Source organism: Staurois parvus, unplaced genomic scaffold, assembly GCF_062004578.1.
Source record: "Staurois parvus isolate SC_StPar_1 unplaced genomic scaffold, SC_StPar_1.0 ptg000530l, whole genome shotgun sequence".
Taxonomy (NCBI): domain Eukaryota; kingdom Metazoa; phylum Chordata; class Amphibia; order Anura; family Ranidae; genus Staurois; species Staurois parvus.
Genome location: NW_028318326.1, coordinates 7138925 through 7153126, shown reverse-complemented (window position 1 = coordinate 7153126; position 14202 = coordinate 7138925). Strand labels below are relative to the sequence as shown.

The following is a 14202-nucleotide window of genomic DNA, read 5'->3' as shown; positions in this document are numbered from 1 at the left end:
AGCAGTTTATATTTACTACAATAATTGCATTTCCATGTTCTGTGTACTGTGGGAGACCAGATATAGTGAATGCAGGGTCCCGGGTTTAGTAACACTTTAAGAAAGCTCATTGAAAATGAACAGACTGCCAAAGTACCCCAATGTAGAAATTCTTAATTTTAATAGGAGGTTGATTCAAAGATTTATCTGATAACTAATATGGGGTCAAAAAGAAATTTCTTTCACCCTCTTACAGGAAATTGGACTATGTTTGTATTTTTTTTGGCTTTCCCTGAATCAAACATATAAAACTCATGTTCACAAGCACACAAAGGGGTTGATTTGCTAAAGACGAATAATGTAGACTGTGCACTTTGCAAGTGTAGTTGCTCCAGAGCTTAGTAAATAAGGTAAAGCTTCACTTTTCAAAGAATACCCACTGATATGCAAGAAAAAAAAGTGATTGGATGATGGAAGTCAGCAGAGCTTCATCTCAGCCTAGGAGCAACTGCACTTGCAAAATACACAGTCTATTTACCTTTAGTAAATCAACCCCAAATTTGATGAACCTGTGTCTTTTTCAACCTTGTCTATGTAATGTACCGAAAATCAGACATGACCCTTTTTTTAAACACAGAACAATAACTACCATGTCCTACAGTATGTGCATTAAGGTGGCACACAGAAAATGCATTACCGCTATGCAGATGTGTAAATGGACCCTAAGAAAGGTGTTACCGAGAAAATTTAGGTGCAGGCAAAGGTAAAGGCCAGACATCGTAAAGCAGAGTTCCAGCTGAATGAAAAGAAAAGTCAGCAGCTACAAAAACTAGCTGCTGACTTAAAATACAGCCACTTACCTGTCCCTCATTCCAGCGGTGTCCTCACCACCACTGGTTTCACTGTCCGTCTCCCTGGTGCCGGCATCTTCAGAGTGGGCTCCCGGCTGTGACAGCTTGTGGCTTCACCGCTGGGTGCCCACTGCGCATGCGTGACAGGTGCTGTGCTTTGTGAATGGCCGTAGTCTTCTGGGACCTGTCACGTGTCCCAGAAGACTACGGGGAGGGAGGACAACTTCCGCTTGCGATCGCCTAGGCCAGTGGTGGGCAACCTTTTTTTTCAACTGAGCCAAATCTCGCCAAAACCACGAATGAAATTTATTTTGAGAGCCACATTTTTAAAACTGAAAATACATCCCCCATATAGTAATTCATCCCCCATAGTAATTCATCCCCCATATAGTAATTCATCCCCCATAGTAATTCATCCCCCATATAGTAATTCATCCCCCATAGTAATTAATCCCCCATATAGTAATTCATCCCCCATATAGTAATTCATCCCCCATAGTAATTCATCCCCCATATTAATTCATCCCCCATATAGTAATTCATCCCCCATAGTAATTCATCCCCCATAGTAATTCATCCCCCATAGTAATTCATCCCCCATTTAGTAATTCATCCCCCATAGTAATTCATCCCCCATAGTAATTCATCCCCCATAGTAATTCATCCCCCATATAGTAATTCATCCCCCATAGTAATTCATCCCCCATAGTAATTCATCCCCCATATAGTAATTCATCCCCCATAGTAATTCATCCCCCATATAGTAATTCATCCCCCCTATAGTAATTCATCCCCCCTATAGTAATTCATTCCCCATATTGTGTCAATTCACTTACCTTTGCTCCGCGCGTTCCTCTCGCCGTGTTCCCGCGCCGTTCCGGTCTTCAGGGCGGACTGTGAGAGGAGAGGAGTTCGTCACGCTGCCCCGCCTACATCCTGGCTGCCCCGCCTACATCCTGACAGCCAATGTTTGCCACGCTCCGCGGGCCGGATTAAAAGGTCCGCCGGGCCGTAGTTTGCCCATTGCTGGGCTAGCTGCAGAGTCCTGACTTTTGGGGCAGCCGCCCGAGAGGAGGGAGGGGAGCGGGCGCCCGGCACACAGAAGAGCCGCATTAAAGTTTGTAAAGAGCCGCATGTGGCTCGCGAGCCGCGGCTTGCCTACCACTGGCCTAGGCGATCGTAGCGGAAGTGGGAGCGGATACCTGTCAAATTCGGGTACCTGCTCTCAAAAGGTGCCAATCCTTAATGGGGAGCGGGGGACAAAGCATTAAATTAAAGCAAAACTTCCCCTTTTGGGTGGAACTCTGCTTTAAGTAACATGAAATATGTCCAGATAGAAGACTCCAGAGACAACTGAATTGTGTTTCATTCAATTTTGACTATTAAGCGGAGTGCTGTGTCTCTGGTTCTTCTGTATATTATCTTTCTCACACAAAACTGAAAAGTACTTGGTCAATGTACCTGTTTCAGGCGAATATTTGTTGATACAATTTGATTCACTTCATCCTTTAAAATAAATCAGAGACGTTTGTTAGGCTATTTCCATTAAGGAGATTACAGTTTGATTAATAAATTGGATCTGTTTCCATACCACATTAATAAGCTGAATGAGCTGCAGTCCGAGCGTCACCACAACTTTGTCGCTGAAATTTTCGACTGGACGAACAACTTTGTTGTAGTTCTTAAACAGCGCATCAATCAAGCGGGCTTCATGTTTATAGGAATGTTCATAGGAATGGGCCAATCCAGCTGCAGAGAGTTAAAGAAGATATAAGAAATCTAATAATGTTATCACTGCTATTATTAATTGGTTCTACAGACAAAAGTGTTTTTTTTTTTTTTTTTTACCTTTAAGCATTCTTTACTCCCCTCCCCCAGCCCTCCCTTAAACTTACCTGAGCCCCATCGATCCAGCGATGTGCATGAGAGTAGCGGCTCTTCTGGGTCTCTCTATCCTCATTGGCTCACACAGCAGCGGGAGCCATTGGCCCCTGCTGCTGTTAATCAAAGCCAGCTAGCCAATGAGGAGAGAGCTGGGGGTGGGGCCGAGCCACGCTCTGTGTGTGAATAGACAATGTCCATTCACAGGAATGCGGCTCGGGAGCAAGTCTGATCATGTGCCCCCATAGCAAGAGGATTGCTATTGGGGGCACTCTGCAGGAAGGAGCAAGGACTGCCAGCAGGGGACCAAAAGAGAAGAGGATCAGGGCTACTCTGTGCAAAACCATTACACAGAGCAGGTAAATATAACGTTTTGTTTTTTTTAATTAATACCCTGGACTATGATATGGGACCTTTACTTAGTCCCTTCCTGATGTCATTAATACTATGTATATTTCCCATGCTGGGGTTTAAAGACTGTATATATTATATATTGTTACCTTACTTGTTACTTTTCTTATTTGAAACACAATAAAAACTATTGAAATAGAAAAAAATTAATACCTTTAGAATCACTTTAATAAGAGGTTTGTATTTACATTCAATTAATGTCTGAGTGTATTTCTATATCTACTACCATTTACATTTGTCTGTTTGCGATTTGTTGAATGAAAATGCATGTCAAATAGAAATCCCATTTTGTCCAATGTGGCTGGTTCACATCTACAGCATGTGATGCAGTTTACTATTAACCTTCTGTCTGCCATGCAACACGCATGCAGTGGCAAAGAGGGTGGGCTCTTCCGTATGAGTCTATGGGGGGCATAGGTTTCTGTGCGCTCACTGCATGCTCCCAGCACATAGACCAAGCTGTGAAAGGGAAGTGGGGTCAGCTTCCGATCATGTGACCACTGTGACAGCCATCCACAGTGGTAACATGATTAGGCAGACCTCCCACCCCCCCCGGAATAATAGCGCAGTCAAAGGGATGGCGGGGGGGGGAGGGGCAGGTGGGAAGTTGTTTGCATAGGCAGTTGTTAAAAGCAGATGGTTGAGCTGTGGTTTTACCACCCCCCTACTGCCCACTTAAACTAGGGCATGCAGCCACTTAGGGCTGTACACAGGCCACTGCAAAATTTAACAGCATGATCCTTTTGGCAGGTGGTTTTGGCCATGGAATGCAACGGATTCAAGAGAGTGGGGTCGTGCCAGACACACCCTGCAGCTGAGTGAAATGCGCAAGCTTGTGGTGTGGTGTGTCGATATTTTGAGTGATAAAGGAGGCAGTGAATGGAGTGACATATCAGCTCATTACTGCATGTCAAACACCCTCTGAAAAAGTGATCCACAGCTGATCGCTTTTCAGAAGGGTAGAAGTATAGCCACACATTTAAACGAGCCCTAAAGGTCACCAAACACTATACAATCTGATTGTACAATATTCTTCAGATCTACCATCACATAGGTAATGCAAAGTCCTGTGACCTTACTGAGATTTTGACACTGTCCTCTATTTTGCAGAGCATATTAGAAATGACGGAAAAGCTCTCATTTTAGAAATTACATAAACAACCCCCTTTTTTCTTTTCCTCCAGCTTTTGTAACATAGCAGACCTAATACAGAATCCACAGCTCAGCTTTAGAACTAGGAGAATTTATTATGTGAGCGCCACCTGGTGAGCATATACAGCATTACAAAAGCTGTACTAACCAAGGTCATTACAGGGTCATTGCTGGAATATTAATCATTGCATGTAATCTTTTTTTTCCTCCAGATTCTACCGTCTTCCCAGCATTGATGATTTTTAGGTCTTAAAGGCCAACTAAAGACTTTTTTAAAGTTGTTATTTAATCACTCCTAAAACTATTACTTTTCGAAAATGAGTAGCACAGTGGCTAAACGGTTAGCACTTCTACCTTGCAGTACTCAGGTCGTAGGTTCAAATCCCAACCATGGCACCACCTGCCTGGAGTTTGCATGTTCTCCCTGTGCCTGTGTGGGGTTACTTCGGTTTTCTCCCACACTCCAAAGACATGCTGGTAGGTTCATTGGCTCCTGTCTAAATTGCCTCTAGTATGTGTATATATGAATGTGAGTTAGGGACCTTAGATTGTACACCCCTTGAGGGTTAGGGACTGATGTGAATGTACAATATATATGTAAAGCGCTGTGTAAATTGATGGTGCTATAGAAGTACCTGAAATAAATAAAATAAAGCTGCTAATCCTGGTGTGTTAGCCTTCTCACTGAAACCTTGGATAGAGCAATATGGAAGGAGAGGGGGGCTGTCACTAATCTGACTGATGCAACTGAGCACTGTAAACAACAGGGGGTAGGGAGAAACTGAAAAAGTTCACTTCTGTCCAGATTATAGACATTTAGAGATTCTTAAACAGTTGAGTGAAAACAAGCCACCCCGACCTCTCTAGCTACTTGTTATGTAAATTAATTAATATCTTAGGATCCTTAAAGTGTTACTAAACCCAGGACCCTGCATTCACTATATCTTGTATCCCACAGTACACACAACATGGAAATGCAATTACTTTAGTAAATATAAATTTCTAAATACCTTTTCCCATCAGCAGTTAGAGCAGTCTCATGACTTCTATCAGTGTCCATCAGAGCACTAGTTATAGTTTGTAGGAGGAGTTTTAATTCTCCGGTAGGAGGATGCAGGACCCCTGACCTCTGTCTGGACTGCGCTGATTGGCCCTGTGCTGATCATGTGCACTCTCCCAAGAAAAAAAACCTCTAGCCATACACACCAAACTGAGCATGTGCAGCTTGCCCCAAAGCCTCTGTTCTATCAGGAGATAAGAGGGGGGCACTGGAAGAAGGGGAGGATCAGAGAAGACAGGATCAAACATCCATTTTACACAATGCAGCGGATTAACCCTTAGGTTCCACAGTGAGCATAACAAGCATGCTTTACTGCTAATACAGACTGATTTTGTGGGTTTAGTAACACTTTAAAGAATAACTAAATGCAGTTTTTTAAAATCTTGGATAAAGTGCAGAGGGTTTAGAACACCTATCATGTTTTTCTTGCTGTCTTTACACCGTAAGGGAGACTCACCCTCTCTATTTGTCCTGTTTATCAATTTCACAGAAAGTGAAAGAAAATCTTAAATTTTGGGTTATCCCCAGAACAGTTATAGAGGGGAAATCTTCCAATGGGAACACTAGTTCTGGTGGCCCTGGTGACAACCAGGGATTCCCTCACATTGGATGGATTTCCTCCTACTTCCTGTTTTGGCTATGGGACAGGAAGTAAAGGGAAATCTCTGCAGTGAAACAAAGATGGCGAAAAACCTGGCAGGGGTAATAATCGCCCCTTGCTCTAGGCAAAATGAATAAAAACAAAGTTTTTTCTTTAGTTTAGGGACTCTTTCGCACTAGCTCTGGAGTGCAGTGCCCTCTGAAGTGTGATCTGCATTCAGATCATTTTTCAGAGGAGATTTGACAGGTGGTGAGGAGGCATTATAATGCCTCTTTACCAACTGATTTAACCCTATAATGCTGCTCTACTGTGCCCAATTGTGTGCATTGCACACGGTTGCAGTGTGACCTTATTAAACTCAATGGTCGTGTTTGACAGTAATGCCTGTCAAACTAGGTACCGTGAATTAAAAATGTCCCGGCTGCAGAGCAAAGTATCGCAGCAGCGGCATGTGTACAGCCCAGTCTGGCTGTATTAGAACAGTATGGGTGGGCAGCTCAGCCACCCGCTTTTACTGCCCCTGAAAGTCAGGTTTCAGTCAGTTTCTAATAGCTTAGAAGAACCTAGAAATACCTGTGATGTGTTTACAATAGAGGGTTAGCAGGCTGTCAAGGTGCAATAGAAAATAAATGGGATTTCCGTGCCTCTGTTATGGTTTTTGAAGATACATTTTTCCATACCTTTACTGTTTGTTCAGAATATCTGAATACTTTAGTGTGCATATTCTGAGCACAAGTTCACTGTAAGCGGCACTTTCTGGCTGGATAGTTACGTATACAGTGGGGAAAATAATTATTTGATCCCCTGCAGATTTTGTAAGTTTTCCCATTACAAAGAAATGAAGGGTCTATAGTTTTTATCATAGGTGTATTTTAAACGATAGAGACAGAATATCAACTAAAAATTCAGAGAAAACATGATACAAATGTTATAAATTGAGTTGCAATTTAGTGAGTAAAAAAAGTATTTGATCCCCAAACAAAACATGAACTTGGTGGAGAAACCCTTGTTGGCAAGCACAGAGGTAAGACGTTTCTTGTAGTTGGTTACCAGGTTTGCACACATCTCAGGAGGGATTTTGGTCCACTCTGCTTTACATATCTTCTCTAAATCCTTAAGATTTCTTAGTAACTCGAAGTTTCAGCTATCTCCATAAATTTTCTATAGAATTAAGAACTGGAGACTGGCTAGGCCACTGCATGACCTTAATGTGCTTCTTGAGCCACTCCTTTGTTGCCTTGTTTTGGGTCATTGTTATGCTGGAAGGCCCATCCATGACCCATCTTCTGTGTTCTGGCTGAGGGAAGAAGGTTCTCATCCAAGATTTTACAATGCATGACCCCGTCCATTGACCCCCGCAATACGGCAAAGTCGGCCTGTACCTTTAGCAGAGAAATAGCCCAAAAGCATAATGCTTCCACCTCCATGCTTGACTGTAGGGATGGTGTTCTTAGGGTCATAGTCAGCATTTTTCTTCCTAAAAACATGGCAACTTGAGTTAATGGCAATGAGCTCAATTTTGGTCCCATCTGACCACAGCACTTTCTCCCAATCCTTCTATGAATTATTTAGGTGTTCATTGGCAAATTTCAGACAGGCCTGTCCATCGTGAGGAGGAGGACCTTGCGGGCGCTGCAGGATTTCAATTCATGGCGTCTTATTGTGTTACCAATGATCGTTTTAGTGACTGCAGTCCCAACTGCCTTGAGACCATTCACAAGCTCTTCCTATGTAGTTTTGGGCTGATCCCTCACTTTTCTCATGATCATCCTTACCATATGAGGCAAAATCTTGCATGGACTCCAGACTGAGGGCAATTGATGGTTACTTGTATTTTATCCATTTGCGAATAATCGTTTCAACAGTTGTCTCCTTCTTGCTGATGATCATGTAGCCCATTCCAGCCTTGTGCAGGTTTACAATCTTGTCCCTGATGTGCTTTTATAGGCCTTTGGTCTTGCTCATGGTGGTGAGGTTTGAATGGAAGAAAGATTCTGTGGAAATTCTTTTATACATATGCTGAGTTGTCATTAGGAGCACCTTCTTAAATTGACATGACTAATCTGTGTACCACATCAGCACACAGCCAGTCTGTGGGAGTCAGAATTATTGTTGAGTGGTAGGGGATCAAATACTTATTTTACTCACTGTATATCATAGTCATATGAAATATTTCAGATTCACCTGACTAAAAAATATGTTTTTAAAAATTTAATTCCTGGCTGTAGTTAAAGTGGAACTATACTGCCAGACCAAATGCAAAACTTTTGGCCCCCTGAAGTTTTTTTGCCATAATGTGCATGTGTGCGCAGCATACATGCACATTATTGCAGACTTACCCAGTAAAGCGATCCCCTCCAGCGCTGCAATGTCAGTACTCCCCTCCATCAATAACACTTCTATCTTCTCCTGGCCTGCTTTTGGGTTCGCAGTCTTCAGCCTCTTGATTGGTTGTGCCCGGTTAGAGTTACTCTTGCGCATGCATGCCGCCATTACTTTGTCCCTGCACAGTATGGTGTACACTGAACTGCTCATGCAAGACTCATTGCACACTCACACTTCACCCACATTTCATTCAAGATACTATTGTATGAATCTTGGGTAAAAACATAAGAAATAAACCCCAATATATAAACATTTTTTTATAGATTGCAGTTTTGTCACATTCATATTCATTCACTTTTTACACCTCAATTTATTATTCTTGTTAGGTTATACTGCAGGGGTGTGGAAAATGTTTTAAAAAAACTACTTGTCCAAGGAACTTAATTGGGACTCCAATCTACTTGTCCCTCCTGACAATATACTTGTCCTGATAAAAAAAAAATATATATAGATTTTAATCAAAATTGTATTTAAATAAGATTTTAACATTGCTCTGTTTATCTTCTACTCACCTACCTGTGTCCAGCACCACACCCAGGGACTAGCAGGGAGGGGATAGACCTTGCAGTGTGATGAGCACCGATTGGGTACTCACCAGGAAAGGGGAGTGTCAAGCTCTCTTAACCTCCTTGGCGGTATGATTCTTTCCGATTTTTTGTGCTGAAAGCGGTACCATTTTTTTGCATGGAAATATGTAGTTTTTTATTGTAGGCTGTAATTTTTAGGAATAACTCACTGAAATCTGTCCGAACAAGAGTCTATTAAACATTCCGGATATGATAAAATTTGAAACACGAAATCAGAAATTATAATTTAATAAATAATCATAAAAAATAATAATATAATAATAATAAATTTAATTCAATAATACAATCAAACCAAAAACACTGAAATTTGAAATACAGAGGCAAATTCGCACATCGCTGAGCAAAGTCGCAAAATCGTTTTCAGTGTCTGATGACGAATTTCCCCACGAATCATTATCACTCAATTCTGCAAGTGGTTCTGATTTACTATTGCTGTTCTAAAACCGCTTTTGACGTAAAGGGATGCTTTTTGGACGCCATGGACGTTTCTAAGTTTCCAGGCAGAAAGAACAGTCAAAATGCAGGCAGGGTACAGGACAAAGCAGTAGGGACAAAATGTATGTGAAATGCATTGAAATAGCAATGACAGCAAAAATGACATTTTTAAAAAAATTCTAATTTCCCGCCGGTTCCGGCATCCGTACGTCCCGACGTCACAGGGACCGGAACACAGAAGCCGAATGCCGGCATTGGCCGGAGGAGATGGCCGGGGACGCTGGAGGGGACACATCGCGGGAGCGAAGGACAAGGTAAGTGCTGCAGGGACCCCCAGAGCAGCGCCGCATGGTAAGCCCGAGTGTAGCTCGGGGTTACCGCTTTTGGTATAGAAATTTTACCTGGAGCTACACTCGGGAATACCGCTAAGGAGGTAAAAGTGGTAGTAAAGTAATTTTTTTCTCTTGTACCTACAGGTAAGGCTATAATAAGGCTTACTTGTAGGTACCATAAATATCTCCAAAACGTGCACCGTTTAGGAGATATTTACTTTAGCAGCACTGGTGATGTCACCGACACATGCACACTGCACTTTCAATGGACAGCATGCCATCCATTGAGAGAGTCATGCCACGGTTGAGGCTCCTGTGCGCATGCGCAGGAGTGATGTCATCACGGCTCGGCCAATCAAACGGAAGACCGGGTGAAGATGGAAGCTCCAGGGAGCCGAGACAGAGCTCTGGTGTAGGGCTTAGTTTTCAGGTAAGTCTTTCATAACATGCTAGTATGTGATACATATTAGCACATTATGCTCCTATCTGGCAGGAAGAAGTTTTTTTGTTGTATTTTTTGTGATTTACTACCGCTGTAATGCTCAGCAGAAGCACATCTGCTGAGCGGGTAAATTATGCGGCTTCTTCAATTTCTTTGTTACCCTCACACATGGAAGCACTTGGGTGAGCTCAGGTGTCCGCTCTGTGAGGCTCTATTCTCACCTAGGTGTTTTGGGATTGCAGCAGAAATGCTGTAATCCTGCCGTGATCTCAAAATGCACAATTGCAAAACGCAAGTTCAGATGCCATTATTTTCAATGGCACCTAGAACGCGGCGCATTTTTGCCACGATTGTCGTTCGATTTATTGCATGCAATCGCACAAATCACATCTCATGAAGTTTGTCACCCAAAAGAAACCCCTGCTCCTTTTTGGGTGCTAAGCTTCACATGATGTGATTTGCCATGCAACAATCGCTGCAAAACTGCACCGTGTTTTAGGTGCCATTGAAAATAATGGCACTTGAACCTGCGTTTTTCGATGGTAGTGCGTTTTGAGATCGCTGGCAGAATCACAGCGATTCTACCGTGATCACAAAATGCCCAGGTGTGAATGGAACCCTAGTCCTGATTCACACTGATGCATGTTTTATGCGATCCAAAAGGCATAGATTGCTGAAAATACATTGCTTTGTATGAAGGGCATTCATATCTATGCAGTGCAATTTTGATCCGGTTGAAAAAAAGGGTCCTGTGTGAGTCTGGAGCGATGCGCTTGAAACTCGCACAGCATAGAATATAGTGGCATTCTGAGATAACTGCTCACATAGGATGCGATTCATAGCCGGTTTTGCATAGAAGTGGCTAGAAAACAGATATGCATAGAAGTGGTTATAAGACAGATTTTTCATCTGAATTACACTTGAATCACCTTTGACAATCGCAATGAAAACTGACATGAAAATCGCACCGCATAAAGTGAACCCTGCTGCTTGCCCGCAACAGGGCTAAACGTAAAAAAAAAAACACCTGGCCGGCGCCTGGAACTGCATTTCCTGGGCATCGGGTGATTTGATTTGCGCATCCCTGTATACTATAGAGATGTAGGAATAATGTATTCATATTAAAATCTGATCCGTAATTGTTCAGGGTGGCTCAATTTTGAGATTGATCAGCATAAAAAGGACCCTTTTGCAAAGTAGACTTCATATGTATATCTGGAAAGGAGGAAAGGGAAGTGTAGCTGTAGGATGAAAACAGCTAAAGGGAAATTGATGGACACACTAAATTTAGCATTACATCTAAAAATATATAAGGACACCATCTGACTTTGTAATGATTTAGCTTAGAGGAGGAAATATAAAGAAGAGGATTAGTTATTTTGCACAGGGACGTAATATTTTATTGATGTTTATATGCAGGATCTCGTTGGCTGCAAGATCCTGAATAAAAAACACAAGTTATGTTCCAGAAAGACGTCAAGTATACATGTGGAAAATTCTTCTCCATTCTCTTCTAGCTGCAGGTGTTGCAATTTATATTCATAAGCATGTATAAACTTGTGCATAAGCGTGTAAAAATATCTGCACTCAAATATACATTTTTTCCAGCTTTAAACTCATTACTGTATTAAGGATCTTCATGGCTACAAACATGGTGTTTTGGGTTTTTTTACCTGTGTGCAAGAGGCTTAAAAGTAGTATCAAACCCAAAAGCAAACATTTATTATACTGCAGCTTACATTTTTTAGATGCGATGGCTGCATTCGTTTTTTTAGGCTTTTTTTCTTTCTATTTTCACCTGGTGATCCAGCCAGTAAGTCTGTTGTTTACAGGTCTGAGACAGACCATTTACCACTGACAAGGGTGCTTACAATGATCAGTTTGATTTATTTATGTAAAAACCTTAACTGCTCAGTTTGATTTATTTATGTAAAAACCTTAACTGCTGTAGCTGCTTATAAAGTGTTAGCTGGAATTTGATTTCAGTTTTTTAATGTATCTAAATGTACTAGTATAGTATATCAAACACTCCCCTCCCCCTGGATTGACAATACTGCTGTCCAAAGGTGCTCCTGTGCTCCTTTATCTAGAGTGGGGACACTCTAATACAGGAGGTGTGTTGCTGGTTGGATCACCATGTGAACACAGAGGAGAAAAGGCCTTAAAAAAGGAAACAAATGTAGCCTCCACATCTAATGATTGGTAAGCTGCAGTGTATTATATTTTTGGTTTTGGGTTTAAAGTGGTTCTAAAGACTCCAGGTGTTTTGCCCACATGTATTCTATGCATGAAGGTAAAAAATCTCTTGTGTGTAGTAGCCCCCCACCCCACTGAATACTTACCTGAACCCCACCTAATCCAGCGATGTCCACAAGAGCCTTGGTTCTCTAAGGACTCCCACTCCTGATTGGCTGAGGCAGCAGTGGGAGCCATTGGCTCCCCCTGCTGTCAATCACAGCCAGTGAGCCAATCAGGAGAGGGAGGGGGCAGGGCAGAGCCGCAGCGCTGTGTGTAATGGGGCACACACAGCTGTGGCTTGGGAGTGCACCTACTCAAGTGCCCCCATAGCAAGCTGCTTGCCATGGGGGCACCCAACAGGAAGGAGGGGCCTGGAGTGTCGGTGGGTTACCTGAGAAGAGGAGGATCTGGGCTGCTTTGTGCACAGAGCAGGTAAGTATGACATGTTTGTAATTTAAAAAAAGAACAAGACTTTAGTATCACTTTATTACTGCTTTAAGCATTTTACCTTTATATATTACAAGGACATATTTGGAGTTTACATATGGTAATTGTTTGGGCTTAGATTCACTTTAAGTCTAAAATCCTTACTTGCTGACTCTTGCATGTGAACTTTTAAATATAAAGGGGTAGATTAACTAAAACTGGAGCACTCAGAATCTGCTGCAGCTGTGCATGGTAGCCAATCAGCTTCTAACTTCAGCTCATTCAATTAAGCATTGGCAATAAAACCTGGAAGCTGATTGATTTCTCTGCAAAGTTGCACCAGATTTTGCACTCTCCGACTTTAGTAAATAACCCTCAATGTGTAACTGAATTCTAAATTAACAATGAAGTTTAAAGAGGAATTTAAATTATAGACTGCATGTTTCCCATTCCACCTCCTCCCCACTATACATCATCTAATGGACAGATTGATGGCCAACCCACCGCAGCCAATGGAGCTGTCTAGTGAATGCGTAGTTTTGCACCCCCCACCTCCCAGTCTAGTATTTAGCAAGTGTTGGGGAGGAAATGGGGGACCTTTGCAAGAATGTTTATATTTTCAGTTCCACATTTTGCTTTTCTATAATATCAGCAGGAAAATTCATATGTGATAATGTCCAAGTGACAAAAAGCACATTACAATGTGTACAGTGAGTATAGTTATCACAGGACAATTTTCTCCTGTAAACACATGCATAGCTTAACTACCTGGTAAATATAGGCTACATTTGTACGTGAAAATAATGTAAGGAAGAAGATATACATATATACATATCCATTAAAAAAAACATATTTTCATTCTAGAAAAGGTACTTTAAAGACCTGCAGTCAAATAATTAGGATATTTTGGCCAGTTGCTACAGATGATGCGATTGTTATATCTGGATATCAAATATAAAACAAGCTAGGTATAAGTAATAGTAACACAATCAACATATAAAACACATAAACTGCCTTTAGAATTACAAAAGAGAATTAAAATAGAGTTTTAGGAGTAGATGTACCTGATATGGAGAGAACAATAAGGCACGTTGTAGTCAAATCCATTTCCTTCCTTCTGTACCTACTTTCTTACTGTTTGGATTGCTGGTGGAATGATGAAATTTCACACTGTTGAACCTTGTCTGCTGTGAGGCTCTGTTCAGCTTCCGGTTGCAGGGATTGGAATGGAACCACTGGGCTATTATTGCTCTCCACCTGTTCATGGGACAGCTGAGCCTCTGGCAACTTTAGAAAAGATCCAGCAGACAGTTCTCTGACAGCTTGTTTGTGCCTAACGTTTTGGCCTCTCTGTCTGTTATAGAATGGCATTAACAAAATACACCTTAAAGCTGAACTCCGGTAAATAAAAAAAAAATGACC

At 41.8% G+C, this 14202-nt stretch overlaps 1 protein-coding gene across 1 annotated transcript in view; it reads right to left on the bottom strand.

Annotated features, from left to right (window-relative positions):
* Positions 1 to 14000, bottom strand: part of LOC149451610 (acetylcholine receptor subunit alpha-1-B) — a 58066-nt gene extending 44066 nt beyond the window's left edge. Inside the window, exons 1-3 of the mRNA XM_089690475.1 lie at positions 13845 to 14000; positions 2422 to 2579; positions 2292 to 2336 (exon numbers count right to left, since the gene is read on the bottom strand). Of these exons, the coding sequence (XP_089546601.1) occupies positions 2292 to 2336; positions 2422 to 2579; positions 13845 to 13887 (246 nt within the window). The 5' untranslated portion in view covers positions 13888 to 14000. The remainder of the gene's footprint in view (positions 1 to 2291; positions 2337 to 2421; positions 2580 to 13844) is intronic.
* Positions 14001 to 14202: the final 202 nt, after the last annotated feature.